This window comes from Falco punctatus (genome assembly GCF_963210335.1).
Source record: "Falco punctatus genome assembly, contig: scaffold_35, whole genome shotgun sequence".
NCBI lineage: Eukaryota > Metazoa > Chordata > Aves > Falconiformes > Falconidae > Falco > Falco punctatus.
In genome coordinates this window covers 565,848-592,682 of record NW_027660155.1, presented here as the reverse complement: position 1 = coordinate 592,682, position 26,835 = coordinate 565,848, and the positions used below count along the sequence as shown (strand labels likewise).

The 26,835-nt window shown below is 51.3% G+C and overlaps 1 protein-coding gene across 1 annotated transcript in view; it reads right to left on the bottom strand.

Annotated features, from left to right (window-relative positions):
- LOC308057756 (hydrocephalus-inducing protein homolog) overlaps positions 1–26,835 on the bottom strand; it is a gene marked incomplete at its 5' end in the record, with an annotated part of 101,259 nt that overhangs the window by 62,079 nt on the left and 12,345 nt on the right. The window contains 11 exons of the mRNA XM_080411807.1: positions 1,052–1,216; positions 1,700–1,835; positions 3,087–3,187; positions 3,995–4,230; positions 6,191–6,258; positions 6,515–6,738; positions 8,804–8,922; positions 10,434–10,533; positions 15,172–15,355; positions 18,558–18,759; positions 21,338–21,462. Coding sequence (XP_080267933.1) covers positions 1,052–1,216; positions 1,700–1,835; positions 3,087–3,187; positions 3,995–4,230; positions 6,191–6,258; positions 6,515–6,738; positions 8,804–8,922; positions 10,434–10,533; positions 15,172–15,355; positions 18,558–18,759; positions 21,338–21,462 — 1,660 coding nt within the window. The remainder of the gene's footprint in view (positions 1–1,051; positions 1,217–1,699; positions 1,836–3,086; positions 3,188–3,994; positions 4,231–6,190; positions 6,259–6,514; positions 6,739–8,803; positions 8,923–10,433; positions 10,534–15,171; positions 15,356–18,557; positions 18,760–21,337; positions 21,463–26,835) is intronic.

Genomic DNA, 26,835 nt, shown 5'->3' with positions numbered 1-26,835 from the left:
CTATCTGCGAGCAACTGTTTTGTCAAACGTGAGACTTCCCTGCAAAGCCTGCATTGCCTGGCCTTGCTGTTGACTGGTTTACATGCACATCCCCAGCAGCCTGGGGTGAGATGATCAGTAGCATCCAGGGGATTTGGCATCATCGTTTCAATTCATTTTATAAAAAGTTTATATCCCTGCATTTGCTTTCAAAATGCCAGCCTTCCTTTCCATTACAGAAAGCTTCAGGTTCTCAGGAATCCTCTGATATCCCCTTCCATGCTCAGAGAGAGGACAAGACATTTTAAAACAGCTGCTTCAAAAGTTAATCTCCTTTTAAATTCAAAAGGTTTTTAAATTAAATTATTAACTAAATTTGTTCTCTGTTTCAGCCAGTGGAAGCCAGGACACCACATACAACATTCTCTTGCCTACACTTTGTTGCTGCTGTACATGCCTGAATGCCAATGTCTTGTAGGAGGCTTTAGTCCAGGAATGCTTCACCTCACCCCTTCCCAAGTTTGGTAGGGAAAAAAAACCAACAAAAACAGTCTGTGCTCCAGATGCAAGCAGCGTGGAGTCTCATGCATCTTTGGCTGGGGCTTTTGGCAAAGAGATACGATGGATATTTCTCAGGCGGGATGGACCTGACTTTCATGAAAGCTTAAATCCAGCTTTACAGAATTCATCATTTCAGCACGGCCTCCTACACCGCCCTTGCTTTAGCGGCATGCAGCAATGTCCCCGTGTGCTCCTGAACAAAAGTTCTAATGAAGCAGCAGTTGCTGCTCATCTAATAATGCAGGAGAGCGAGAGACCCAGGAATTGTTCTGGGTTTCAGGCTGGGCTTGTTATCCCGCCTCACACGCCCATAATTAAACACATCTCAGACACCTAAGAGGACACCACCCTTCTCTAGGTATTAGCTGTTACTTATGCCACGAACCCCTTCTTTCCTTGTCCACACCAGCCACATATGATGACCTTCTCCCTTTCCCTGGCAGAACCCCTGTACACTTTATGCCCCACCAAGATGAGTCACACAAAGGCACGCATCTCGCCTAGCACTCACCAGCGGGGATCTTTCATTCCCAAACACTGAGACACTAGCAATAGTGTCCTGCCTTCCTATCGCCTGGGCTTCCAGCGTAAACGGGATCTCCACCGAGCTGTGAGGCTGGATAATCCCACACGGCACAGGGCTGGAGTACCACACAGCAGCATCCTCCTTGTGCTCCTGTAAGGGACAGAATCAAAGACAACAATTGTCAGAATGTGACAGAACCTCAGAGTCTGAGGAAACTTCAAGCTCCTTAACATCTACCACAGCAGCAATTCACCCACATTTTTAAAAATCCCTAGGAGAAAGCAGAAAAGCACAACACAAGGTGCAAGATTTATATGGGGCTAAGTAGCATCCTCACAGGGTCCAAAAGCTGCTGCACCCACAAACACCCACTCCGGTGCTGGTGGCCTCCTTGCAGCCGCTTTTCACAACCTTCAAAGTTCTCCTGCATGAAAGCACCCCAAAGACTAGAACCAAAACTGCTTCCTAAAGAGTTCAAACCGCTCCTGAAGTTCATATTCAGGTAGCCTCCCGTTCTCTGCAAAACTTGAGGTTTGAACACTAAACAGCAAGGTCTTCTCCAAACCCCCTTTTTTTCCTAATAAACCCCTCGATAACGATGTTGGAGGGCAGGAGGCGAACGCAATGCCAAACCTGAGGAAGGACTGCATAGCAGCCTGGAAGATCGCTGTTGTTCACAAGGGTCAGTGTCCGCTCGTAAGGGAATTTCAGAAAGCACCGTCCGAACCTCAGAACAGGGCTGAGCACGTGCAGCGGAGGAACCACACACCTGGGTGAAGAGATGACCAAAGGGAATTAGAGACACTGAGAGACTGTAGAAGTTGTTCACTCCCCAAACAGCATGAAATAGAGACAAGGCATTTGTCTCTGCCAGATAGACATTTCCTACCTCTACAGCAATCACTCACCTCTAACTTCTTTTTTCTCAACAGCCTCTTGTAAAGGAGGGGCAGACCCCGAGACTCCCGTGGCAGAGGCTGCCCAGTGCCCTGCCCCAGTGCTCTCTCATCAAGCTTTGCCCCTCCTTTGCCCCGGGAGGCCGGCAAGGACCCTCCCACAGTCCCAGCAAGGCACGAGCTCTGCGGGAGCCTTCCCGCTGAGGATCAGCGCTCCCCAAAGCTCAAGGAAAACAAGACTCCAGCATCTCAGTAAAAGCAACTCCCTCCTCTCCCGTACCGCTCTCGCCCTGCCTGAAACCTCAGCCGCTTGCCCCCGCGATGGAGGGCACCAGCACCGCCTGCCTCTCGCACTGGGTGACCAGCCTCTCCCAGCTCCTGCAGCTGCCTGGGTCCTCCACCCACCAGCCCACACACTGACTCTTCCCATTCCCACTCGTTTTACAAAATTGCAGCCCAGGCACCGCCTGGCTGACCGCCTGGGAGAGGGAACAGCACCAGCGAACTGCGTCCCTCTTGTCATTAAACTGGCACCCGCTGCGGCGCAATGCCATTGAGCGTGGCTGCAGCAAGAGCAGCTTTTGGCTTAAGTCTGGGAATGTTCATGCTCAAGAGAACCAGAGAAAGCTGAGCTCACCTGCCACACCAAGGACGAGTTTCCCCTTTAGTTTCCCCCCACCAGTCCTGCCATAAGCCCCTTTCCCATTTGCACACGCCTTCACTAACTGAGCCAGACCCCAGCTTTCAGCAGGCTGCTCGCTGCCTTCCAAACAAATGCTGCATTTTGGGCCAACCCAGCACAAGCCCACCGCTTGCAGGGAGAAGCAGGGGCAGCCCTTTGCAGATTCGTTACTCCTCAAGTCCCAGACGACAGGCCAACAAGGAATATAAGCACTGTTGCCTTCAAAACAGAACAAGAAAGGCATGGCCCTGAGCACTGAGCACAGGTGCTTCTCAACACGGCCGCTGGCAAAGCACGGCTGTGCTCACAGTGAGCTGGGCAGAACCAGCTCATGAAGCACCATTTCTCCTTTGGGGCGGCAGCCAGCACACCACACGCCAGGCAGCGTGCTGGGCCTGGCTACGCGGGGAAAGGTGGCCAGCTGCAAGGAAAGCACCGGTACCTGGCTGTGAGAGGCAGCGCCAACACCTCCTGGCCAACACCATCCACGTCCAGCACCAGCGCCAGCTCGTATCGCCTCACCGTGTTGGAACACAGGGTGACCTGGTAGAGGAGAAGAGCAGCGTCAAATACTTCAGCACTCCCAGAAGCCATCAGCCACGCACGCGTGGTGTCCTGCACTTCTCCTTCCACGCTAAGGAAAGGGAGCGTTTTGCCTTGGTTCTGCTGCTGCTCCACGTGTGGACCACTGCCTTTCCCAGGAACAAAACTCTGCTGACAAACCCCACCTGTGAAATACACCTTGCACACCAGGGCACGTGTAAGCTAAATCAAAGCACAACTCATGGTCTACTCACCACTGTATTAAGGGACCAATTTTTCATCCCAACTACAATAGCGGGAACCCAGGGGAGATCTGTTGACTTTCCCAGAATGAGTTCAGCTTTACAGTGGGAAGCTGAGGGCAAAACGTGGCCCAGCAAAAGCTGTGCAGTTTGTTCATGGCTGCTGGAGCTTTCTCAGCCCCCGCTGCAGTGAATGCAACTCATCCTGCTCAACAGGAGAGGAAAAATAAGACCGGGAAGAAAAGCAAACTGCTTTATGCAATGGCATCTCTCTTTTCAACAGCCACCTTCCGTCCTCACCCTTCCTCGGCCCCCTTCAAATCAAACAAATCGCTCTAAGCAGCTCAGAAACACACGCACGGCTTCTGTGCTTGACCACACGATACGTGATCCTTGGCTTACGACTCTGGAAACAAAACGCTGCTCCATCCCAGAGTCCCTCAGCTAACAAAAGCCCATCTCTTACTTGGTTATGCCCAAAGCCAGCAGCGCTGCAGCCCTCGCGCGCGTCACTGACGCTGCAGCTCCACCTGTTGAAGCACGTATGGCCGGGCTCATCCCATACCTGGATATCCAGGGCTCCTTGGGAGCGGATGATGCCTTTGCAAGGCATTATGGTAAATTCCATTGGCTTGACGTGATGTTGGGCTCCCTTCCTCCAGGACAGGCAAGCGTTGTCTGAAATCTGAGCAAAACTGGTGACGCTGCGCTGTCCCGAGCCATCGCCAGGAATGCGAAGGTTGAAAGTCACAGGCACCAAGGAGGTGTTAGTGAGGCGACACGACAGGGTGTGAGGAAAGCCTGGGAAGGTGAGACAAATATCAGTTAAGTCCCCAGTTACGCTGTGATTCCTGTTGCAACTCTCCTGTTAGGATAAAACCCTGCTTGGAGTTGAGCTCTTGTCAATGTGCACGGCAGGTAACTGAGAAGCTCAGGGAGGAGCGAGTTGTGGCTGAAGTTGCCTTTTCTCTCGACGGCCGAGCTTGCTTCCTTGGGCAATGGGCAGCGGTGCTGGTGCTGAAGAGCACAAGTCTCTCCTTAACTGTGAGGAACCCTCTCACCTGCCCCCAAACCAGCCCCAACTCTTTCTCACTGACGAGCGTGCATCCAGACAGACCATTTATCCTGAAAATTCAGCCTGTAAAATTCCCCATTAACTCCATGAACATTCCCCCGGTTTTCAATATATGAAAGTAGCAGATTTTCCTTACTGTAGCTTCTCTTCAATAACAAGGAAGGACGAAATTGGGCACTACAACATGATGCACAGCACTCTGATGCAGCTTCCCTAGGCAGGATCCTTAAGGCAGCTCCTGTTTCGGGGCAGCCAGACTGAGCACAGCACGACTGAGCACAGGACAACTCAGCCCACCCCACTGCAGGCAAACCTGACGCTTCCTTAGAAACGAGCAGGAACGTGTCTCGCCTTACCTAACAAACGGGGACATCACATCCTCGCTGCCTTTGATTACTGCCCGCAACGCCTGACATCACTTTAGCTCTGACACTTGCTTTCCCTAATGGAAAACCAGTGATACAACCACACTGGGTGGCAGGGGATGTGCTGCAGAGGCAGGACACCAGCCCGCAGCTTGCTCTGGAGCGGACACCAGCTCTGCCAGAAGGAGACACCTCCCATGCCCTGCTTACCAAGCGCTATTTGCATACAGACAGGGAGGAAAACCACCTGCAGGCACAGCAGAGGTTTCTCCCGTGCCCATCAGCAGTGAGCATTGCCCACCGCCAGCAATTACTCCGGCCGGGGGGCAGGGGGGGCACAGAAAGGACACGCACAGACTGCACAGCCCCAAATGGGACCGAAGTCGCCAGAGGCAGACAACAGTCAGCAGCACAGTTACAAGAAGCAAAAATACAATAGCTGCCTTCAGCTGAAAAGGCCTTGTTAACGAAATCAGATTAAGTAGGATGAACCTCCTATTACACAACCGTATTCCTGCCCAGTGCGTTTCTTGTGGGTTTATTTATTCAAAAGGAAACACAGCAGTGGCAGAGTGGTGACGCAGGGAGAGGGGGAAGTGGCTCGGGGAAGGTAATGAGCTTACTTAAAAAGCCCACAAACATCATGAAAACACAGAGGCATCCAGGGCGCAGAATGATAACGGCCCTTCAATCAATCCACAATTGATTTCACATTTAAGCTTTAGATCGTCTCAGTAAAAAGCCTTTTGTGAGACTCGAGATGGAGAATCAGAATCTGCATTTCAATGGAGACACTGGGGCTCAGCCACCCGCTCCGTCAGCGCTTCAGCTGGGGAAGGAGAAGGAGCCCACATCTCTGGGGACATCAGTGCCCAACGCAGAGCTACTGCCTGGGCTTATTACCGGGCAGGTGATAACGAGGAGCCCTCACGGCACAAATCAACATCTCACACTAAAGGTCAAGTGGGGTAAGCATTCGCCCCGAGCAGCCACAGGCTAGCGTGTGGCTCAAACGCCCTTCTCCTTCAGCCCCAACCCCCGGGCCCTTCTGGGACAAGGGCTTTCACCATCATTCTGCCGCCAAGGATTGGCGGGCTGGGGCTGAGCAGGCTCTGAGGGCACCAGAAAAATACTGGCTTGCTATTCCTTTGGCCCTGTTTGCTCTCACAACAGCAAAACACCACCTGAGCAAGCGGCAGCCCTGCTTTTAACACCCTGAAGGCTGCTGTGGAGGAACACAAGCGACAGACGCTCTTCAAGTGCTTCATTTCAGTAAGGCACAGACCTCCCGACCTGCGGTCCAAGCCCAGGGCACACTCACCAAAGGAGACATCGCCGAAGTGGAGGGAAGGTACATTGAAATGGAGAGTCGGTCCAATGACACAGCCCCTGTAAGGACAAAGGCAGAGGAGGAACTGGCTTGGTTAAAAAGAACTGCAAAGCATTCAGCTTTTGTTACCACCGGGACAGATAAAAGCTGGTCTCAGCACCACAGTGGGTTTCAAACCAACCCGTCACCCTCGTGCTCGACTAAGACATTAGACAACACTTTTTTCTCTGCTCCATCACCAAATGAGGTAGGTGGGAGATGATTACCCAGAGATGGCTACAGATGTGCCCACCAGGCTCCTAGAACCCTCCTCACCTGACAGTCAAGGTCACAGGCTCAGGGGATCCACCCACACTGAACCGGAATTCTTCTGTGAATGGCCCCAGGATGGTGGAACTGAAGGAGATCCGGAGGATTTGGAGGCCATCTGGTGAAATGATGCCCTCCTGGGGGTGGAAGGAGAAGCAGGAGCCCAGAGCCGTTGCTGGAGGAACCAAGCTGAAGGGGGCATCGATGACTCCTTTGTTAAACAGGATCGCCTGCAGCAGCAAGAAATCAAAATGGAAATACATGAGGAATCTTCCTTCCTTACAGAAGGCTGATTTCTTCTCTAATTAGACATCTATAAAAGGGCAGAAGATACTGTGTGTTGCTGCTTGGCTGAAGCTAAAGAACACGCAACGGGACAGGTTCTTCCTTTGGGCTTTTGCATGCAGAACAGCGATAACTTCACAGAAACGGAGTCACCCTGGGTTTATTCCACTGACACAGAGCAGTCCACTGGGTCTTGCAGTGCAGAGGACGTGCTCAGCATCACCAAGGCGATGCAGACCTGCCCCAAAGAGCAGCAAAGGGCGGTCGCAGCATTACTAGCGCATCGCCACCTCACTGCTTCTGCTCCAGACGAGCCCAGTCCCGCCAAGGGCAAAACACATTCAGCTCCCATTGCCGCCAACAAGCTCATCTGATGTGGAAAATACCTCGGGACAGCCCTATAACCAGCTTCAGCAGCACTCCCCGGCTCTGCTAGGGTACGTCAGTGAGGCTCATTTTATTCTTTTCTTTCATCTGAGAGTCTCTCTGTCTTTGCTCAACCAGACACGTCAAGAAAGGGCAAGAGTGAGGTGCATGGCAGCTCCACCTAGTCTAAAGAATTTCTCTTTCACAAATATTCGCAGCCATCATCTGCTAATTTACCATTATTTACTGTTCCAACAAGCGACGCAATCCTGCGGCGCTTGGTGAGATTCAGCTCTCTTCACGTTCAGCAAGGAGCGCCCACACCTGCCTGTGAGTACCAGCACGCTGCTGGTCACCAGACCTACCCAAAAGCAAAGCTCTACAGTTTCCGATGGCTGCAGGTGACATCCTGCCATTTCTGTGCTCCCAACTACCTGATCTGGAGGTTTTTTCCCTAATTTCTGTCCCCACAAAACCTGTCAGAAAAACTGAGACAGAAGCAGACATACAGCCCTTATTTTCCAGTTTTGCAGCTGCTGTTGAAAACATTCACCTATTCCAACTCTGCACTGGTAACTGGAAAACTGCTCATGTGTTTTACACCTTAGTTACAAATTGCACTTAGGGATCCTATGCTGAGGTTTACCTCCAGTCTGGCTGCTCCATACAGCACCTACAGTATCATCTACTTATTCACATTTTCTCAAGTAATGAAAAAAAAAATAATTTATATAAATAGACTCCTCCATAAAGTATCAGCATTAAAAATGCATAGAGCGCACAATATTTTGGAAAGAAAACCCCTTAACATGTCCTTCCCTGCCACAGTCAAGCTTTTGAAAGTGTCTGGCACGACGTATTGACTCATTTTCTACCTCTTTCAGTTGCTGTATTTTTTTGGGGGGGTTAGATTTTTGGGGTTTGGGGGGTTTGTTTTTTGGGTTTTTTTTGGGGGGGTTTGGGTGGGGGTTTTTTTGTGGGTTTTTTTTTTTTTTTTTTTTTGACAGAAAACTTGCCACCATGGGTGGGGGGAGGGAAAGCTCCTCTGCTTCATTTCCAGAACTGCTCTGCTCTGTTCATAGAGCCAGAGGGGCACCAGGTCTGAAGGGTGGCAGGAGGCTGCTCAGCAGGGACAGCGCTCCCGGTGCCTGCGCGGGCAGCTGTGCGCGGGGAGGCTGCCCGGCTTCCCTCCGGCGCCAGGAACCAGCTGGATGCGCTTCACTGAAAGGTGTTTGCAACGGACTCGAGTTGGAACACAACACGTTTGTTCCAGCTGCTTTTTAACCGCCAGGGTACAAAGGTGCAGTGACTCTAGGGCTGAAACAAAAGCCTCTGGATCCCGACCTTTTTGACCCGGTGTTGCTTTCATGTGTCAAGGGCTGGTTTTTCTGCACGAAGCCTCCCAGCTGGTCTCAAAGGGAGGTTGCCAAAAAGCAGCGACTGGGGCTTTGGGAACAACAGACACACCCTTCAGACCCCATCAAAACTATCCAGATTCCGTAAAACCTCCCACATTTCACTCACGTCAAATATTCCGTGCTCACAACTGCCGGCGTTGCCAGAAATCCCACAGGCCCACAAAGCTCACCGCTGCCCCAGGGGCCATCAGGATCCACCCCAACCCCGGAAAACCCCACTGCTCACCTCATAGCTCTGGGCTGATCCAACAAAAACCTTCCCGATGTCCAGCTGGTCAAAGCTGAAGCGCAGCTGGGGCCCTATGCCGCTCCCTTTGATGCGCAGGGGCAGCCTGGTCTCACGGCCTGGGGAGAGATCGCCATGTCAGGACAGAATTCCTTCTGTTCGCCTGGATTTTCCAGGCAGCCTCGGAGTCAGTCCCTGACTCCGGGCTGGGTGGCACCAGCACTAGGTGCTCTGCGAGAAGATACAGGACCCCTCTCTTCCCTCAGAAGATATACTTTGGGGCTGGCTTCTCATTTTTAACCGAGTCCTTGGGCTGCTTTATAACTTAGCAATCACTTTGCACCCTGAAGAAGATATGCTGCGCATAAAAGACGATTTCGGAATTCCTTCCCATGCACTTAGACAAGCTTTGAAAGCCGTTCAGTGAAGGCACAAAGCTCACAAAACAGAACCAAAGATAAAAACCTGCTGTCTGTATCGCTGCCATCAGAGACGACCGCACAGGAGCTGAGAAGGAAGAGCCCAAGCACGGCCCAGCAGCCGGCTGACAGCCGCACCCCAGCAGCCTGCGGAACCCTGCGCAGTTACCGTATCAATAAAAAGCTGTTTCCTGGCCTTTGCATCCGCCAGCTTGGAGCAGTAAGGAAGGGATCAAAGCAGCTGGGTTAGTGATCTCAGCACCCTCCAGAATGGGAGCCTGGCTGCTGGGGACCACGGGCCTCGCACCTCCTTCCTCTTAGATGGGGAAAATCATTTCCCTGGATGGAAACCTGACAGGGACCTCCCGCTCTTGAAAACCACCTCAAGCAGCACCACACAGACGGAGAGGAAGGACAAGGTAACCTGAACCACGGAGCTTGCTGCAAGCATTCCCTGCCCCGTGCCAGCACAGCAAGGCCATCACCTCTGTAAGGGCAAAGGCAGCGTAACTCGGTGGGTCAGTGATAACCGCTGCCAGCAAAAGACGTGACAGCACTTCTGTCAGCCAGGAGGAGCATAAAGCTTGTCTAGCAGACTGCTCGCCCCGTGCTTCCTGGGCAGGGAGCTCACCCTGCTGAGGGCAGCGAGCCCTGTACAACACTACGCAGATGCAGCATGGACTTGGAGCCACGAGGTGACTGGTCCCACGCAGGGAGAGCGGCACACGCCTGGTACTTTCACAGACACCCTGCGCTCAGCGGGGCTCAGCCACCTACGGTCTGGCAGCGCCTGGAGAGCGGGAGGTGACCCAGGGGCAGGGAGCACGATTCACTCAGCTCCTACCGCCTCAGGAGCCTGGCAGTGCATCCATGGATCCAAGGCTCAGCTTGCAGGTCTACAGGGGCTTAGTGCTCGTCCACCAAAGCTCTTCTGCGGCGCAGCTCTCTGGCCTTTACAAACACCTTGCAGCAGAGCAAATGCCTGGTAGGAAAGCTTATCCCCTCGCTGCTTTGGCTGCTCTAGAGCCATCAGTGGTCAGAGCCAGGCATCCCAAGCCCTGGCTCTGCACAGACCAGCTGGAAGCCACAGGGACAGCAGGAAGGTGCCGGCGCTGCCCTTCCTAGCAAGTCCACGGGGACCAAGTGGGCTGGAAGAGTATTTGTGCCCTGCCTTTGCGGTGGGTGGCAGGAGGAGGAGAAAGGAGCCGTACCTGAGATGTCGCAGTAGACTGTTTGTTGATAGACTCGGGCTTCTCGGGGTTTGAAGATCACCTTAACTTCAATTGAAGAATTTGGCCAGACATCTCCCTCCTAAAACAGAAGCAGACAACAAACCATTTATCCTCAAACACTACATTTCTTGTTTGCAACCACAGCCCTGTAAGCCTTTATTTAGAGCATCAATGAAGAGCAAGAAGCAAACAGCACTTATCCAGGTTTGTAAGACTTTGGAAGCAGCTGCAAAAAATGTCAGTCCCTTACCTTTACTAGCACCTGGTAAAGGCTTTTTTTTTTCCTTAATTAGGGTTCTAATAAAGGAACCCAACTGGCTGGCTTCAGCAAATCAAGCATTTCTTCAGAAGTACCAGCTGATCTAAGCACAAGGCACCTTTTTCCTCCAACCCTTCCCTTGCATCCCTGTCTCCCTATGGCCATGGGAATGTTTTACCCAGATCAGAAGAGAGTCAGCAAGTCAAAGGGATTTTTCCACTCTTCGTTACAAACGTGCTGCCTCTTATACCCTCAACCTGTACGTGCATGTAACTCTTTAATGGATTCTGGTGAGTCAGGGCACTCGGCACCAAGTAGAACAAGCCCTCCTGCCTGGGGAGCAGTGAAGACCAGGTTCCTCCTGCCCTGTGCCGCCAGCACTGAGCCAGCTTGCAGGCTCCTCCAGCTGATGGATGACCTGAGAAGGGAGCTGAGAGTCACATGCAGCCCGGTTCTCTCTGCAAGGTGCGTACATCCCTGTTTCCCTGAACACAGGCTCAAACAAGAAGAGATGGCATTTGCTTACAGCTCCACACCTACTGCAACCAGCAAGCTCTTTTCCTTGCCAGGCTCTTGCTCCGGGATTTAAGTCCGGCCCATGGTACCAGTGTGTGCGCAACCGCTGCTTCCTCAGGGTCTTCATTCTCTCCCCCTCTCTCAGAGTCCTGGCACTGGTGCTCAGTCCCAGGGAGCCTCGTCATGTGTTTTCAGAGACATCCCTGGCTTCTAAAGGCTCTTGCTTCTTGCGACCGGTTTCAACAAAGGCACCACTGACATTCCCCTCCGTCCCCAGCACTACAAATGCTTCCTCATCCATTTGTTGGCATAAATATATGCGTCTCTGACAACCGTAATAATATTTTAAAGCAATGAAAAAAATAAGGAAGACCACAAAAAGAACAGTTATTTTTCTATGCACAAAGCTTGATTCTGCTTGCTGCTGGGTATTCTCCGTACTTTGTCCAGAAGAATCTTGAACTGACTGGAGCCTCCAGCACTGCCGCAGCATAAATATTAAACAACTATAATACTTCCCATCAACTTAGCACATAGAGCTCAGAGGCCAGCCCCCACAAAAATTAAAGAGCTATGACATGCTGAGTTACTGGGCTGCACCTACAATGATTCCCTAATGCACAGCCTGCTCAAAGGGAAGAACAGGTAGAAAGAACTGTTTCCAACTCCAACAAACCAAGCGTAAGAACACAGAAGAAACAATAAAGTCACCTGGATTTTTCTCAAAACCTAGAGAAAACACTTTGCCAGATCAAATGGACTTTGTGTTTCTACCCAGCAAGCAACTGGAGGAAGATGAAGCATTACTATACGATAACACACTCGCTTGAGGAAGCAAACTGGGGACACCAGCCTGCAACCCACAGTCAGCGTACGAGACAGCAGATCCCTCGGGTCCTGCTGGGATGCTGCACAGACTCAAAAGCGTCCAGAGAGTAATCTTGAATTTACAGGAATAAAAGCCTTTGGGGTGCTGCTCCAAACAACATAAGCTCTGCTACGACACCTGGAGCTTGCCTAAGCCGAGCCACTGAGAAGAAACACTCAGATGACGGATTTCCCTGGCTTGGCTAATTAGAGTCTAATAACTCACCAGCGCTCCTCACCCAGCTGCTCGCTGTATGTTTAACAGACTGAATTCAGTGGTCTCACCCTGGGCAGGCAGTCCCTGGGGGGGCGGGGGGTGGGGTGTGCATTAGGCAGCTGCTTGCATTTGCTTCCAGCCTGACAGCTGTAGCTGAACACACACCCCGGCTCACCGGCGTTCTGCGCTCCTCCTTAAAGGGCGCTGTGTGGGCTGAGCTGCCCAGTGGTGCCCTTAGATCCTCCAGCTGCTGGGGTCCTCTGCCCAGAGAGCTGCTGACAGCCCTCGCTCGGCTCCTGCGTGACAAACTGTGCCTTGCCAGGCTTACCAGCACCACCCGCCACACAAACCATCGCTGCTGCTGTGCTGAGGAAGGACGTTAATGAAATGCTGAGAGTAGTGACGATGCTTGAGGTCTTCATCTTAGAGGGGCACCAAGCGGGGAAGGAGAGCACATCCTGAGCCTTCAAACCAAATCTCTCCTTCCACTGGGGCCAGAAAACAAGCTTCTGGCAGCCTAAGGCAGCAGTATCAGTCTTTCAGGTCAACTATCTAACAAAGTACTCTTTTGCTGCTCGTTTCTGCTGGATCACAAGTCAGTGGTACTCACTGGTCTATTTTATGTGCTGCCATCAGATATATTGGCCTTGTGGATGCTTCGGGGCAGTTTGGTTATTACTCAGAGGCTGACAGAGGCAATACATCTCCCGTTAACGGAAGCAAGCGTAACACAATTCATAAGCAAAAACGAAGCTAAGCAGGAAAGGAAGAAAATTAAAAAGAACCGTTGGCCTGGTGAATATGTATCTGCTAACAACAGCGCGCTTTTCCAGCTGAGTGAGTTTAGCTGACTTTGGGATTCGAGGAACTCCAAGGCCAGCACATCTGTGACAGAAATACAGCCGACATCTCCGATAAATCAAATCGGAGACACGCTCAGAAAGCCAGACTTACACAACAGCTTGTCTCCCACAGGCTTGGATGGCTGCTCAGAATGTTCATGCTCACATGCTAATTCCAAAATCACTGCCTCCTTTTTTGTTACTATTTTCATCCACAAGTTAACCCCATACAGGCTGAAATAACCCGCTGCAGCTTCCACAGAGAGCAACACCTGGCAGCTACCGGCCCGCTTACACAGCAAAGCTGCTGCACAAACCCTGCAAAGCCACCCTGCCCAGAGAGCCTTTCCAAGGCTATCGTCCCTCCAGCGGCCTCCTAACCTCTGGGAACCTCCAGCCGCTTCTTCCAAGGGTTTGATTCTTTCTGTAGGGTGCTCCCAGGGTGATAGGTGGGAAGAGCAGCAGCCGCTTTTGGCCAGAAGGTCCGAGGCAGCAAAGTCCAGGCTCTGGCGGGGCCCCTCCAGCAGATTTACACGGCGCTGCCAGAAGGGGCCTGCCCAAGCTAAAAGTTACGGGGCTGTCACCGGGGAGAAGGTTGTGGAAGTCGGCGGCAGTGCATTCTTAGATTTTACACTTGATAAAGAGGAAAAAATACTAACATTTGATGTGAAGACACCCATATGCCGGGGGGGAAGACAGACACCAGCGAAACTCTGAATGTGAAACTCATTGTTCCACAGATCATGGAATTAATGGGAATCAGAAGATTGATAATGCTGGACAGGACAGAAGGGGAGAGGCTCCTGCAGTAGCCCACTTACGCTCAGTCCTAGAGCAAACTGTAACATCAACACAGCCATTTAGGAAAGGTTTCCACTCAAGACTTGAGGCCAGGCTACACTCTGGCTCCGTACAGCGCTACACGGGGCACCAGGACTCAGTGGGCAGCCAGGCTGCTGGACCTCACCCTAATGCACTTCAGGAGCCCAAGAGCAGGTTAAGCTCGTTATGGAGGTATAGTCGGCTGTACTGGAGCAGGAGCCCTGGGACACGCTCCAAAACCGGCTGACACACTGCAGGATGCTCTTCATGTTCAGCTGATCAGCTCCCACTCCCTGCTACAGCCCTGCTGCTCCGACACAGGCTCTTGGTCACATCACACTGCTCTCAGCTGCGGCGGTGTGAAACTGCAGCTGTGCTGACATGGGGGGCTCTCAGCCTTGTACGGGCTATAGGAGCAACCAAGAAGAGAACATGATCCCCTTCCTTAAAAATAAATAACAAAACAATAGTTTCCCCTATTTTACAAGAAAGAAGAGGCTAAGATTATTCTAGGGTTTGCTCCAAGATGAGAAGGGATTTTACACTGCTCAGACAGCAGGCATTCATCATCTCAGACCATGCAAATATTCAGAATCAGGGCTCTAGTTAATTGAAGGACATGAGGTTTTGTTTGCATAAATACAAAAGCAAAAACTTTTCTCTAAGCGTGCAATAGAACTCAAAAAAGTCCGTTTAAACCCGCCAGCCTTGCGTGCAGGCTCACAGACGACACTGGGAGGGAGATTCAGGCACGGTCTAAGTCCAGATTATATGAAGGGATTGGTCTTGCCGCAATTAAACTTGGGCTGAACTTGCCCTCCTTTCCATAGAGGACCTTTTCATTCTTCAGTATGTGAACTAATACTCATGGTTAATCCCCACACACTACGTGTAAGGAGTGCCCTTATATATAACCATCGATACCTTGGAACACTGTCAGGACACTTAGGAAGTGCCCTTAATTTACAGCCCTTGCAGCAGAGCTCAGCTTTAGGCAGGCTCTCAACGCCTGCCCGGAGCTCGCAGTTTAGAAATGCTTTTTGCAACAATCTCTCCCAGCCTCACTAGAAACCTCACGTCTCCCTCTAGGCACATCAAGACACTGATGCGGGGATCTGCCAAGCGACCTCATTCAGGGAGAAGGAAGAGGAGGAAGAGGAGGAGGAGGAAGGGAGGTTCTCAGCTATCACTTACCACTGGCTCAATGGCAAAAATATCATCAGAGAAAAGCATAGAGTCTTCCTGCACCTTTGCCCTCTGGTTCTGGAAGGCACGGGAGAGAAGGGCAAGGCGCTCTTGGAGCGTGGGGTCCACCGCGCGCTGCTTGAGAAAAGAATTCCTCTCATTCTCCTCCTGCTTCTGCAGCCTGCGACAGCGCCTGCAGCCGTGGGGAGAGACAAACCAAGCAGATCATTTAATAAACAACATATTTGCAGAGACTGTCATGTAAGCGCAGGAGCAGCAACGCACTGGGGGAGGAACAGCAGCAGCAGCTCAGCGAGGGGCTGACCCCAAGCCACGGGGTCCCAAGCAGATCAGGTTATCACTCCTGCACTGGCACGGCAGGCACTTTTATGCCACACTCACAAGCTAAGAAGAGGGGTTTGAAAGCTAGCAGCCCTCAGGAGAGCCTCCTGGCTCAAAGCTACTGCCACGACTAATGCACAACCCCACCAACACCCTCAGATGGCTTTGCCGCCCATAGAGGTGCTCGGGGGAGACGGATGGAGATGAAGGAGCACACACTGCAGTGCTTCACTGGGAAGCGGAGAAGCAGCCGGGCTTCAGCTGCAGGTTACCAGCATCACTTGTTTATCTTCCCTTTTGCACCGGCAGGGATAAGCGAACTGGCTGCTCCGTTGCCTACACTGCCATCCAGCAGAGGATCCCAGAGCACTTGCAAAGCAAACTAATGCATTCGGGCATCGCATCACTTGAGTGAAATTAACGGGTTTAGGTGCATGAAGCCAGAGGCCCTGAGAGCCTTGCCTGGCATTGAAACAGAGCAAGGTCTTAAAAAGATTCGTCAGGATGTGTTTGGTACTGTGCTCTGGGTGATGCTCTCTTTGTGTTGAGGTAAGAGAGAGATGGCAGGGCCTATTCCCTCCCACTGACCACGTTCAAGTAGAGGAATGTGCTCTGAATGATTAGAAAAGGTAAAGGCGTGTACTCTGAATAATTAGGAAAGGTTCCATTGAGGATGTTAAAGGAAAACCATGAGTCAGAAGATCATTGAACAAAGAAAGTTGAAAGGTTTACTCCACCTAGATCCCACCTATTATGAATAGAATGATTAGATGTCGAAATCAAATGAATATGTATGTAAAGATGTTGTAACCTCTCACAAAACCTGTATAAATTACCCGACTTTTCACTGAAAACTTCGGAGCTGGTTTGTCCGGTGCGAATCGGTAGCTCCCCAGTGTTGCACGAAATAAATAAAAGACAAAATTAGTCTCCGAGCTGTTAGCTGTTACTCTGTGCCGTTTTGGCATCAGCATTAGCCAATAAAGAAGTCAGCACCAGCACCTCTGAATCCAAACCCCTACATCCAGCCTTGAACCACTTCACCTTTTTCCTCTTTTGGGCCTTCTCCACAGAGCTTTGACACAGGTCACCTCTGCCTTACTTGGTAGTTGTAGCAGCGATCATTGCAGCGTTGAAAGCTCACAACCGAGAGGTGAGGAGGGAGCACTGCTGCAGAGCACTTGCTTCCCAGCTGGCACGTGGATGTGCCCCCTTCACGCTCCAGTCCCCTGGCCACCAAGAACCAGCAGGTGACTACTCGAGGGGGGTGAGGGGAAGGCTCCGTACACAGAAAATCGAGGCAACACGCTATAAACAGGACAGCAGTCACCACCCAGCTGAATTCCAATACAATCAGCAAGGAAACACAGTCACGGACGTTCCTAGCGGCACACAGACAGAGCCTCGGGCAGATGCTGTCACCGGTGCCAAAAATACTTTCTTTGGCTCGCTCCCAGTGGAGTGTCGTGGGAAATGTTTCTCCATGGCTGACCTACAGCGCTGTGCATGAGGAGGGCTTCCAGCCACCGACATGAGCAACCCTCAACTCAGCCTTCAGCAACGGACAAGAATTCCACCACTACATCCCAGAAAGTCCTGCAGGAGGGAGACAGAGCAAGCCCCTGGGTAGACCTTGTGACGAGCCAGGTCTTTCTGGGTGACAGCAAAGCACAGGCTGCTGCACTGCCTCCTCCCATTGTCAAAGTCCTCTCTGCTCTCAAAAGATCTCAAAAGCTGCTCCGACAGCAGCACAGTGGCCTCGGAGCCATGACCACCCCTAAGACTGCAAGTAAGGAAGAACAAAGCGCCCTGGTCACAGTAAAGAACACAGGCTGGCATGAGATCAAGCGTCACTGCAAAAAAATTGGGGAAACACGTTAACTCTGGCGAAAGCTGGTTGCTTCTGAGGGGACAGAGGATCACTCAGGGTCCTGTCTGAGACGGGCAGCTGGGGAGAGATGCGAAAAGAATGGCACAGGGAAGTACTAAGAGAAGGTCATGAGATTTTTTCCTTTAGCACACTGCGCTTGCACCAAAGTCACACACTGTGCAATTAAAAACAGAGAACAGTGGGAAACTAGGTTTGGCCTTCAAGGCATTTCTGACCTAATTACATTGAACTTTATTTGCTCAGAAGCCCTTAAAAAGTGCTCCAGTTGAAGGCAGTTTCCTGATCAGCTCTGGGTTCAGACTAACTCCTATACACCTACAGCCGTCCAACTCTGAAAAGTCACACAAGGACTCCCTAAATCACCCCAGCTTTGAAGTGTCGTTTCCAGTGCCTCCCCCTGGGCCAGAAGCGTTTCCTTGCTGCCCCAAACGGAATTTCAAAGCTTCAGAGACACCCTCTGGAGAGCCTGCCCCACCTCTCAGCACCGTGAAGACACAGGTGCTGACACCCAAAGGCACTTCCAAGTCCTGTCCCTGACTTCCCCGCAGAACCCTCCACCTCCAAACTCTCCCCAGCCCCGGAGAAGGGGCAGGGATACCTCGTTGTGCTGGAAGCCAGGACAGCGCGAGGCAATTCAGCATCCTACAGCCGGATGGCCTCAACGTTCGGGGCCAGCAAAGCACCCTGCCCTGCGCACTACTGCAAAAGCAGGCTGAAGGAGGTTGCTGTCCTACCAGAGCTGGAGGGGAAGAAACTGCAGTGAATATCACAGCAGGTACGCTGCCTGCAGCTGTTAGGTGCTACCGCTCAACGCCGTCCCAGGTAAGGAGTGCCGACACTTTCCTCAGCCTCACAGACCCCCTGCCAGCCCAGGGACCAGGCCTCACTGATTTAGGGCTCCCACAGACGGGAATTTGCTCTCCGAGGAAATGCAGCCATTGCAATCAACCTTTCCTCCCCAAAACATCAGCTGGAACACGGATGGAACCAGAATGGGAAGCACCGAGCTCCATTACCCTGAAGCCCAGGGACACAGACCCAGATGCGGTGGATGCTTTATTTCTCCTACACCATCCAAAAAAGCACCAACATCCCTCTGAGGCCGTATGGTAGTTTCACCCCTGGGCAGTGTGTCTTACTGAAAGGAATCTTTCCAACGAACCTCAGCTTCTCCTGATCCTCCTCCTCTTGAGTAAGAAAAGCCTTCCACTGGAAGTGGGCTATGATTTTACTCCGGTTGTGGATGACCACACATCTGTGATTTGACAGCGTGATGTAGGTCTTCCCAACTGCCAAGGAGTTTCTGTCCAGCCTAATGTTGACATCTTCAGCGGCTCCATGAAGGCTTGTGTGCGTATCTTCACCTAGAACAAAGCAAAAGGCAGACATTGCTCATCGCCCTTGCTGATGGGAGTACAAGGAACGGAGGAAGCCACAGGGAACAGAAGTGTCACAGCTTTTAGCTGTGTGAGCAGTTCCACAGATCAATATATTTATTGCATCCCAAGAGCTGCATGTGTACAGCATGAGGATGTCCTGGGCACCACCTTAAGCACCTTATTTCTGGGTGGGCTTGTAAAGAATTATCCCCAAGGTGACACTATCTACAGGGAGACGTTTTCAGTGTGCCCAGGTGGCCTTTGGGTCACCATCCCATGCGGGTCACAGGGAATTCTGCATCTGAGTCGTTCAGGTGACTCTGAGGAGGCCCCACCTCGGTCACGGCTTGCCCAGAGTCTCCTGCAAGCACGCCACCAGGGTTGTGTCTCTCCTGATCCCTTGTTGCCAACAAGCGAAGGTGCCTGGGGCATGCAGGCAGAAGAGGGAGATAAAAAGAAACAGGCAAAGTGACAGCCCACGGCAGAATGGGACGCAGATGAGAACTTCACCGTGTTGGAGCAGCAGTGCCCTCACTTGCTGTGGGTCTGTGAAGATAGGTCGGAACGAGACCGGTGGGGCACGGCCCACACCCACCTGCCCATCACAGCCCTGCAAGTCCATTTCTTCTGCCTGGAGCCTGTCGGTGCCTATGCCCGAGCGTGCAAGCCTGCACCGAGCATTCCCAAGCTGTCCCACAACCCGAGCGAGCACACCTTTGCTTTCCGCCTCAGACCGAAGAGGAGAGAGCCCCTGGCTGTGCACAGCAGCCGATGAACGCCTGGAGTCTTGCTGGAGCACCTGCCAGCCCTTCACCCTCCAGAAGAGATCCCCACCAAAGCGTCCCTCACTGCCAGAGCTTCCAAACCTTCATTCTTCCCAACCAAGCAACTCCCGGGAGTCAACTAAGCTCAAACTTGAGCACCGAGCCTACTCTGCCTGTTGCAGGTGAGGGTCTCCCAGGTGAGAAGCAAACCCCAAACACGAGACATTCTCCGTCGAAATGGCACTTCTGTGGAGCGTGTTTAAAGCCTCAGAGCCAGCCCCAGCTGAGAAGGGCAGTGACCCGGCCATCCCTGGAGAGCATCCCCCTGCCGAGGCAGAGCCTTCTCCTCGCTGCACGGGTTACAGCAAGGCAGCCAGGGGATGGACCTGCCTTTCCAAGGCTGCCACGCAACAGCACGGGGGAGAGCTGGCGGTGTCCTACACGGACTCCTTAAACCCTAAGCCGGACACAATGCGGCGAATCACAGCCGTGCCAGGAGAAAGAGAGCCCCTCTCTTGGAGGGAGGTTGGGAATGAATCACCCTTCAAACAGATCTCTGCAGCCATTGCCTCACCTCCACACATGAAGAGTTCAGCCTTCATGCCTGTATAACCTCAACTTCTCTGCTCTTAAGGGAGCCCAGGAGGAGTGGGAGGGATTCGTGGCCAGAGATGAGTTATGTTGCGAGAAACAGCAACGTCCCCATGACTGGACAGCCTGCTTTCTATAACAGACAACCCAGCGTACAAAAATAACCGAGGTTCAGAAGCGTTACAGAGGCAGGCGTGCTTTATAAGCCTTGCCTTCCCCCTCCGCTGAATCCTCGGCATACGTTGGCAAGCAGAGGAAGCAGGACCCAAGAAATGGGAGACATGCACAGTGCTTTGAGCATGTACAACTCAGGTTCATGGAAACATGACCTAATGCTCTACGGGACAACTAACTACGGCAAAATAAACTCCACTAAAACTATCATGGTCTCACTTCTAAACCCATGGCCACGTGGGTCTTGAAATAATGGGTATAGTTTTGATCTTCAAAGCCAAGCTGAAGCCTTTGAAATTTAATTGTTCTTTCTGCCCTTCTCCAAAGTACAGAGCAGCTTCTATATGAAGACTGAACAGGATTCCTTAACCTAGAAATCACACAAGAGATAGTGTAAAAGCACAAACGGCCTGGGAAAATCCAAAGGAGGAAAAATTTGTCACCATTTGTCGTAAAACAGGAACCCAAGGGCCTGAAATAGTATTAGTCAGAAATTACAGAAGTGTAGTACCAGCACTTTCCCAAGGAATATTCCTTCCTTTGGAACGTACTGCCATGGGAGCCTACAGAAGCTCATAGCTACAAACCCGCAAAGCAACTGGACAAAGGCTTGGAAGGTAAAACCATCAGAAGTGATTAAACAAAGATGGGAATAAAGCCTCCAGCACAGAAAAATACTAACTCCAGGGCCCACGAGGCAGAAAGCACATACACTGCCTGCTTCTACACGCTTTGCTGAGCATCCCCTACTGCTGCTCTCCTGGAGAGGAACCGGGCACACAGACACACTTACACTTACGCTCCTGGCTGACACCAGCATCCCCCAGGGAGAGACCAGCACGCAGCCACACAGAACAAGGGCACACTCAGCCTTTGCCCCTTACCTGCTCACTTGAAGCACCAAAACATGCAGAGGTTTTGAAAGAAAAGGGTTTAGAAAGAAAAGAGTTTAGAAGGAGCCTGCAAAGCAAGTTTAACAGTCTTCTGCTTTGAAGGACGCAAAGCGTGGGCACCATGCAGTGTCCAGCACTTACCTGTGTCGTAGTGTACTGTCAGGGACCCGGAATAATCACCCGTCTTCTGTGGGTGGAAGTCCACTGTTACTTGCACGGCATCGCCAATCCCAAGAGTCCCAGCAGAGCGATCAACAGAGAAAGGGCTGCAACACAGAGAGGCACATCAGGATTACTGTGGGACATTTGGGGACTATGTGGCTGTCTCGCTCACTTCAGCTCACCTGCGCAAGCAAGAAGCAAACAAACCACAGTTAGCAGAAGAAAAAGAGAACAGACAGTATCAGAAACTGAGCCACCAACTCGACTCCTGAAGAGCTCCAGCCCTCAGAACATCCTATGCTATAAAACGACCTCGTCTCCCCCATACCCTGCATCCAGTTCTCTGCAGCAAGGCTCAAGAGTCTGACTGCTAGCGGTACGATCGGAGGAGGGTTTTTGAAGGGCACAGAGATGGTGAGGGTTATTTGCATGCACAGCCTGACACGGACTTCCTCAGGAATCCGTCTTGTCCTGCCACCTATACACCTCAAGAGATACAAATGTCAAGGCGATGCCTGTCCCAGTGAGATTGCAGCCTGGAAATCAGACAGGGAGAAGAGAATTTCTTCTTGAAGACCAGAGAATAACTGGAGTTTAAGTTGCAGAATTCAACTCTTTTTTTTTTTTTTTTTTTTTACCTTGAAAGCATCCTGGTTTTGCCTAAGAAAGGGCACATTTTATCAGTGTTTCAGTGAAAGCTGCTCTAAGCAAAGAAAAATCTGTAGGAGTGCAAAGGCACATTAGAGTGATACAGAAACAAGAAAACAAGACACAAAAGGAGTACCCATTTACAGCCTGAACAATTAAATCTCTAGCTAAATGAAGCACCATTAGCAGGAGCATATCGAGGCAAGTTTAACAGGAGGTTTTCGGTGTATTCACAAGCAATGCAGTCTGGGGCTCCGGGTTGTAATCCAGGCTTGGTAACTGTTTGCTTGGCCCGCTGGAGGAATTCTGTGCAATGCGTTGGAAATAATGATGAAAAGGTGTTGGTGTACTTCGGATTTAACACGAGCAATTATGATTTGTGGCCAGGTAAACAGCTCTTGGCTGACAGACACATAATTCAGTTCTTTAACGCTCAGGGAAAAGTCAGATGCAACATGCTCCTGCACAACAGCAGCTGGGCTTTGCGGCTCCTGTACAGCCTCACTTAGAAAGCAAAAGGTACTGGCTTTAGTGCTTTGCTGGTGGTCAATTTGTCACCTCAAAAACACCTTCCAGAGAGTTTCCCAGTGATTAGGGAATGCAGCACACAAAAATAATGAGAAAATCAGGAGCCATGCACGAGCTGAGCTTCATTCATGGAAGTAGTGACAGCTGATGAAATTGCTGGAGTTCCTGCTCATTAAGGAGATATTGCTGCAATTAGGGGCCTGACCTGCTCCCATTACAACTAGCAAGAACATCACCAGTGACTAATGGGGAAGCACTGGGCCTGCAATGTTCACGTGCTGGACCTGAGACTTTTGAGAGGGAGGAGGAAAGCCAAGGTGCCACCAGCCTCAGAACCGGACTGCTCTCCATGGCCCTGCACCTGCACTGGGGGTTGTGCCTGGTTATACTGGGCAGGGCTCTGCTGGTGCTTGGCTGGCATCACTGCCTGCTGGGGGAAAGGCACAGAAAAATTCCCCCCCACCTTTTTTTTTTTTCTCTCCCCCCCGCCCCCCGCCCCAAACATGGCCAGAACAGAAAAGCTGCTGTTTAAGGGCCACAATTCAGCACCACCTCCTATCCCGTCCCCTTGTCTGCATACCCCTGCCCTCAGATAGCTGGGATGGGAATGACACTCCCGAGGATGACTTCAGGGGGTGCCCGAGAAAGAAGGTATCTTCCCATCTTCAAATTATCAGAAGAAGAGGATCCCACCGAGGTCAGGACTCATTCTCAGGACTGAGAAACAGAGCGCAAGTCAGACACCGCACCTCCTGCCTCCCACCCCATGCTGTACCCACGGGACAACTTTGTTACTGCTGTCGCAGCTTGGTATCCCTCACGTAGACCTGGTTCTCCAAGACCCAGAGGGATGCAAGGTCCATGCTTAACCTCAACTCTGAACTTCAGTGCACGTCACTAAGCTGTTCCCTGCAGCCTACAGATAAGAGATGCTAAGGAAACGTCCCTGACACACTAATAGCCACATGAAAGCCACTGCCAAGAGATGAAGCTGGCAGGCTAAACTTTGGCCTTTTAGCCATTAATTGTGAGCTGCTCTTTAGGATAATTCTTGTCCTGTTAGATCTACCCTGTTAGTGAATCACTACTGCTCCTGAAACGACAGGAAAGATAAGGTTTGGAGGTTTATTAACAGGTTCTCTTCTGACATGCTTTTTAACTATGTCCATTTGTACGTTTGCTTTGTTGTACAACATCTAAACTGTCACAGGTCCAGATCTCCCAGCGGTGCCTTGCAATCCCCGGCTTGTATAAACTCATCTAGCCGCACCAGCCCGAGGGAGACCTTCCCAGCAGAACCTGCTGAGATCTTGCCTGTTACTGCCCTGCAGAAAGGGAGCAACTCCAGACTAGTAAGCAATTTCATAGGGATCTGTTCTGGCATCTGTTGTCCTGTCTTTGTACATCCTGTGGTAACTCTCCAATCCCACACCTCGGTGTCGTATATGGGTCCTACAGGGGGCTCCTAGCACTGCACCTTGTAGCATCATTTCCTGAGCTTTCAGAGCCTGGTGGGACATTCCTTAATGTATCTTCTCAGACGGATCCTCTCTGACCCCAAAGCACAGCGTAGCACAAGGTCTGTAACATCAGGAAAAGGCAGTGCTGCGCTGAGATCTGCTTCCAGATGCCATTTTCAACTGAAACGTACTGGAGTGACATTTATCTCCCTGAATGCCATGGAGAAGAAACTCGTTATCCAGCCTTAACAATGAGAACGACAGGAAGAGACTTTCTATATTTACACTAGTACTGCGCTGACTCTCCAGCCTACTTGTCACGCTGGCTGGGAGGCCACTTCTTTCCTGCTGGGGTTGCTGGAGCCACTGAGCTCACCTGGGACCTCGGGGCAGGTACCTGGGCAACTGCTCACAGCACAAGCAGCAGGGAACCCACTGTCACACAGTGCAGTCCCCAGCACTGGCTGGAAGAACCGCTCCTGGCACACCATGGCCTCATCACACAGCGAGAAAGAACGTGGGAGTTCTGCTCTCGGGCTGCAAGGGAACGTGCTGACCTGGTCAAGAGGGGGGAACACTCGGATTCTGAGTGGGGGATACAAGCTTGGGGCACTACAGTCCAGATACTGGAGGGCTGGGCTGCCATTCACTGGGACACAGCAGAACTGCATGCAGCCGAGGGATGGGAAATGCAAACACCTGTATTTGGGGTGGAAGAATCCCTGGCAGTACAGGCTGGTGGGCACAAAAGCCTTTCTACGGAAAGGGAGCTTAGGGGCTGCGGCACAGGACGTACAGGGAGATGCTGGGATAAAGGGCTTTGCACAGCCTGGAGGAGGACAGAGCAAGGCTGGTATTACCCGATCTTACTTCTCGTGTTGTGTGCACACCCGATCGAACTCTGACACTGGTCTTGCTTTGAGCGCCGTGTTTGCTCAGATGATCTCCAGAGGTCCCTTCCAAAGGTATTCTGAGTTTCTCTTCTCCATCAGCCCGATTCCATTTCACATAGCCCCCAAATTTCTCATATTTCCTATACATCTGTGCATATATGCAAACAGATGGTAGACAGACAGGCACTGGAGGAACTCAACCTCTAAGAAAGTTCCCAATGAAGAATTCATTATGACATTTTGCTGAACACTTAAAGCAAAAAAAATAAAAAGAGCAGAAACACAGGAACTTCAGAGTATTTAAAAAGAAATCTGAAGGAAAGTGGGGGTGACCTAATTAGAATAAAACACTGCTTATACTCAAAGATTTAAATCATCAGTTTGAAATTTCAAACTGGCTTTCAAAAATTTGTAATGAAATGGAAGAGATGACTGATGCCTTCAGCTGACATGGGAAATCTTACCAGCTTTTGATCTCTGCAGACACACACAATCCAGTTATTCAGAATTCTACTTTTTTGTGTGTCATATGAAACTTTTGTAACGCTTCCCATCTCTCTGTTGCAAATCAGGACTGAAAAATTTAATTGTTGAAGTTCAGCATAAAAATCGTATCAAGCAGGATTCAACACACGCTGGATCACTCAACGGAACAGTTGGCAAGGACGTTGCCAAGAGATGCCAGACACGACTGGGTATCTGTTTTGGTGGTGACGACTAGATCTGGAAATCCCAGAGGGAAGCTGCACAGGGATTTACAAGGTCCTGCCTATGTATTTCCACAGTGACAAGCAGCAGCCTGCTTGAATAGCATCCTGGAAGCCTGTTTCAACAGCCTTGCCAGGCTTTGGTAGGAGCCTCTTGGACCCTCACGCTTCCCAGGAGAAAGAGCAAAGAGCCTTCTCTTGACCCCTGTTTTCCTGGGGAAGAAACTGAAGCAACTCAGGTGCACTAAGGCAGACGGCACATCTTTGCTGCGTTCTGGACCTCAGCTCCTGCACCAAGACCTCTGGGACCAAGCAACTCGGAGCTAACTACCAGCCAGCTGAACTGGTTTCCTTGCAGGTGCAGTGTCAAAAAGGCACTACCCTCTCCAGTTCAGCAAACTGGAAAACCAGTGACTGTCTTCTGAGACCAACAGGAACAGTACAGGCTGTCCACAACGCCGCACATGTCAGGCACCTGACCAGGAGACTGCCCAAATACCACGTGCTTGTGGCCTCCCAAGGAACGTGTATATTTGGCCAACAGGGCCACATACCTATTTCAGAAGGCACTGAAGATCAAGGAGCTTGCCGGTAGCTACTACAAAGTGCTAGAGCACTTTCCAGGAGATCTGAGAGAGACAAAGCTCTACAAGAGGCTCCCAACCCACGCACCAGGTATTTGCTGCATCTTTGGCCTGTGCCCCCGCTGTAAGGCATTCCTCTTTGGGGCTGTAGTGCAGCTTTGAAGCCGCTGCCAGCTCATCTCCGCTTAAGAGCTCATTCTAATGAAGAATATTGGATCCCAGGGACCAGATCAAACCTACTGGAAAACCAGGTTCTGGACCCCACAGGGGTTTTGTCAGGGTCTCAATACCAATTGCTTTGATCTATCATCTCTGATTGCACTCGCTACTCTAGACAAACTGCTGATAAATTCTTAAATGTCTCTTCCACCAGCTCAGAGCTTGCCCATTTCTTAACACTGCCCTTGGTCTGCAGGAACTGAGCTCCTGGAGCTGTCGTCTGCCCCGCAGGATCTTCCACAGCCCAAGGGCAGTCCAGCTGCCTTCTTACAATTGCTCTTTCAGTCTAACAGAATCAGCCTTGCACGACTGTGCTCTGAAGACACCGTTGCACTATAAAACTCCACTCTGCAGCTTGCAGAGTTTTAGCAGAGGTTGCGCCATGCTTCAAACACTATAATCAACAGCAAAACCCACGTGCCCTGCCCATCTCCAGCC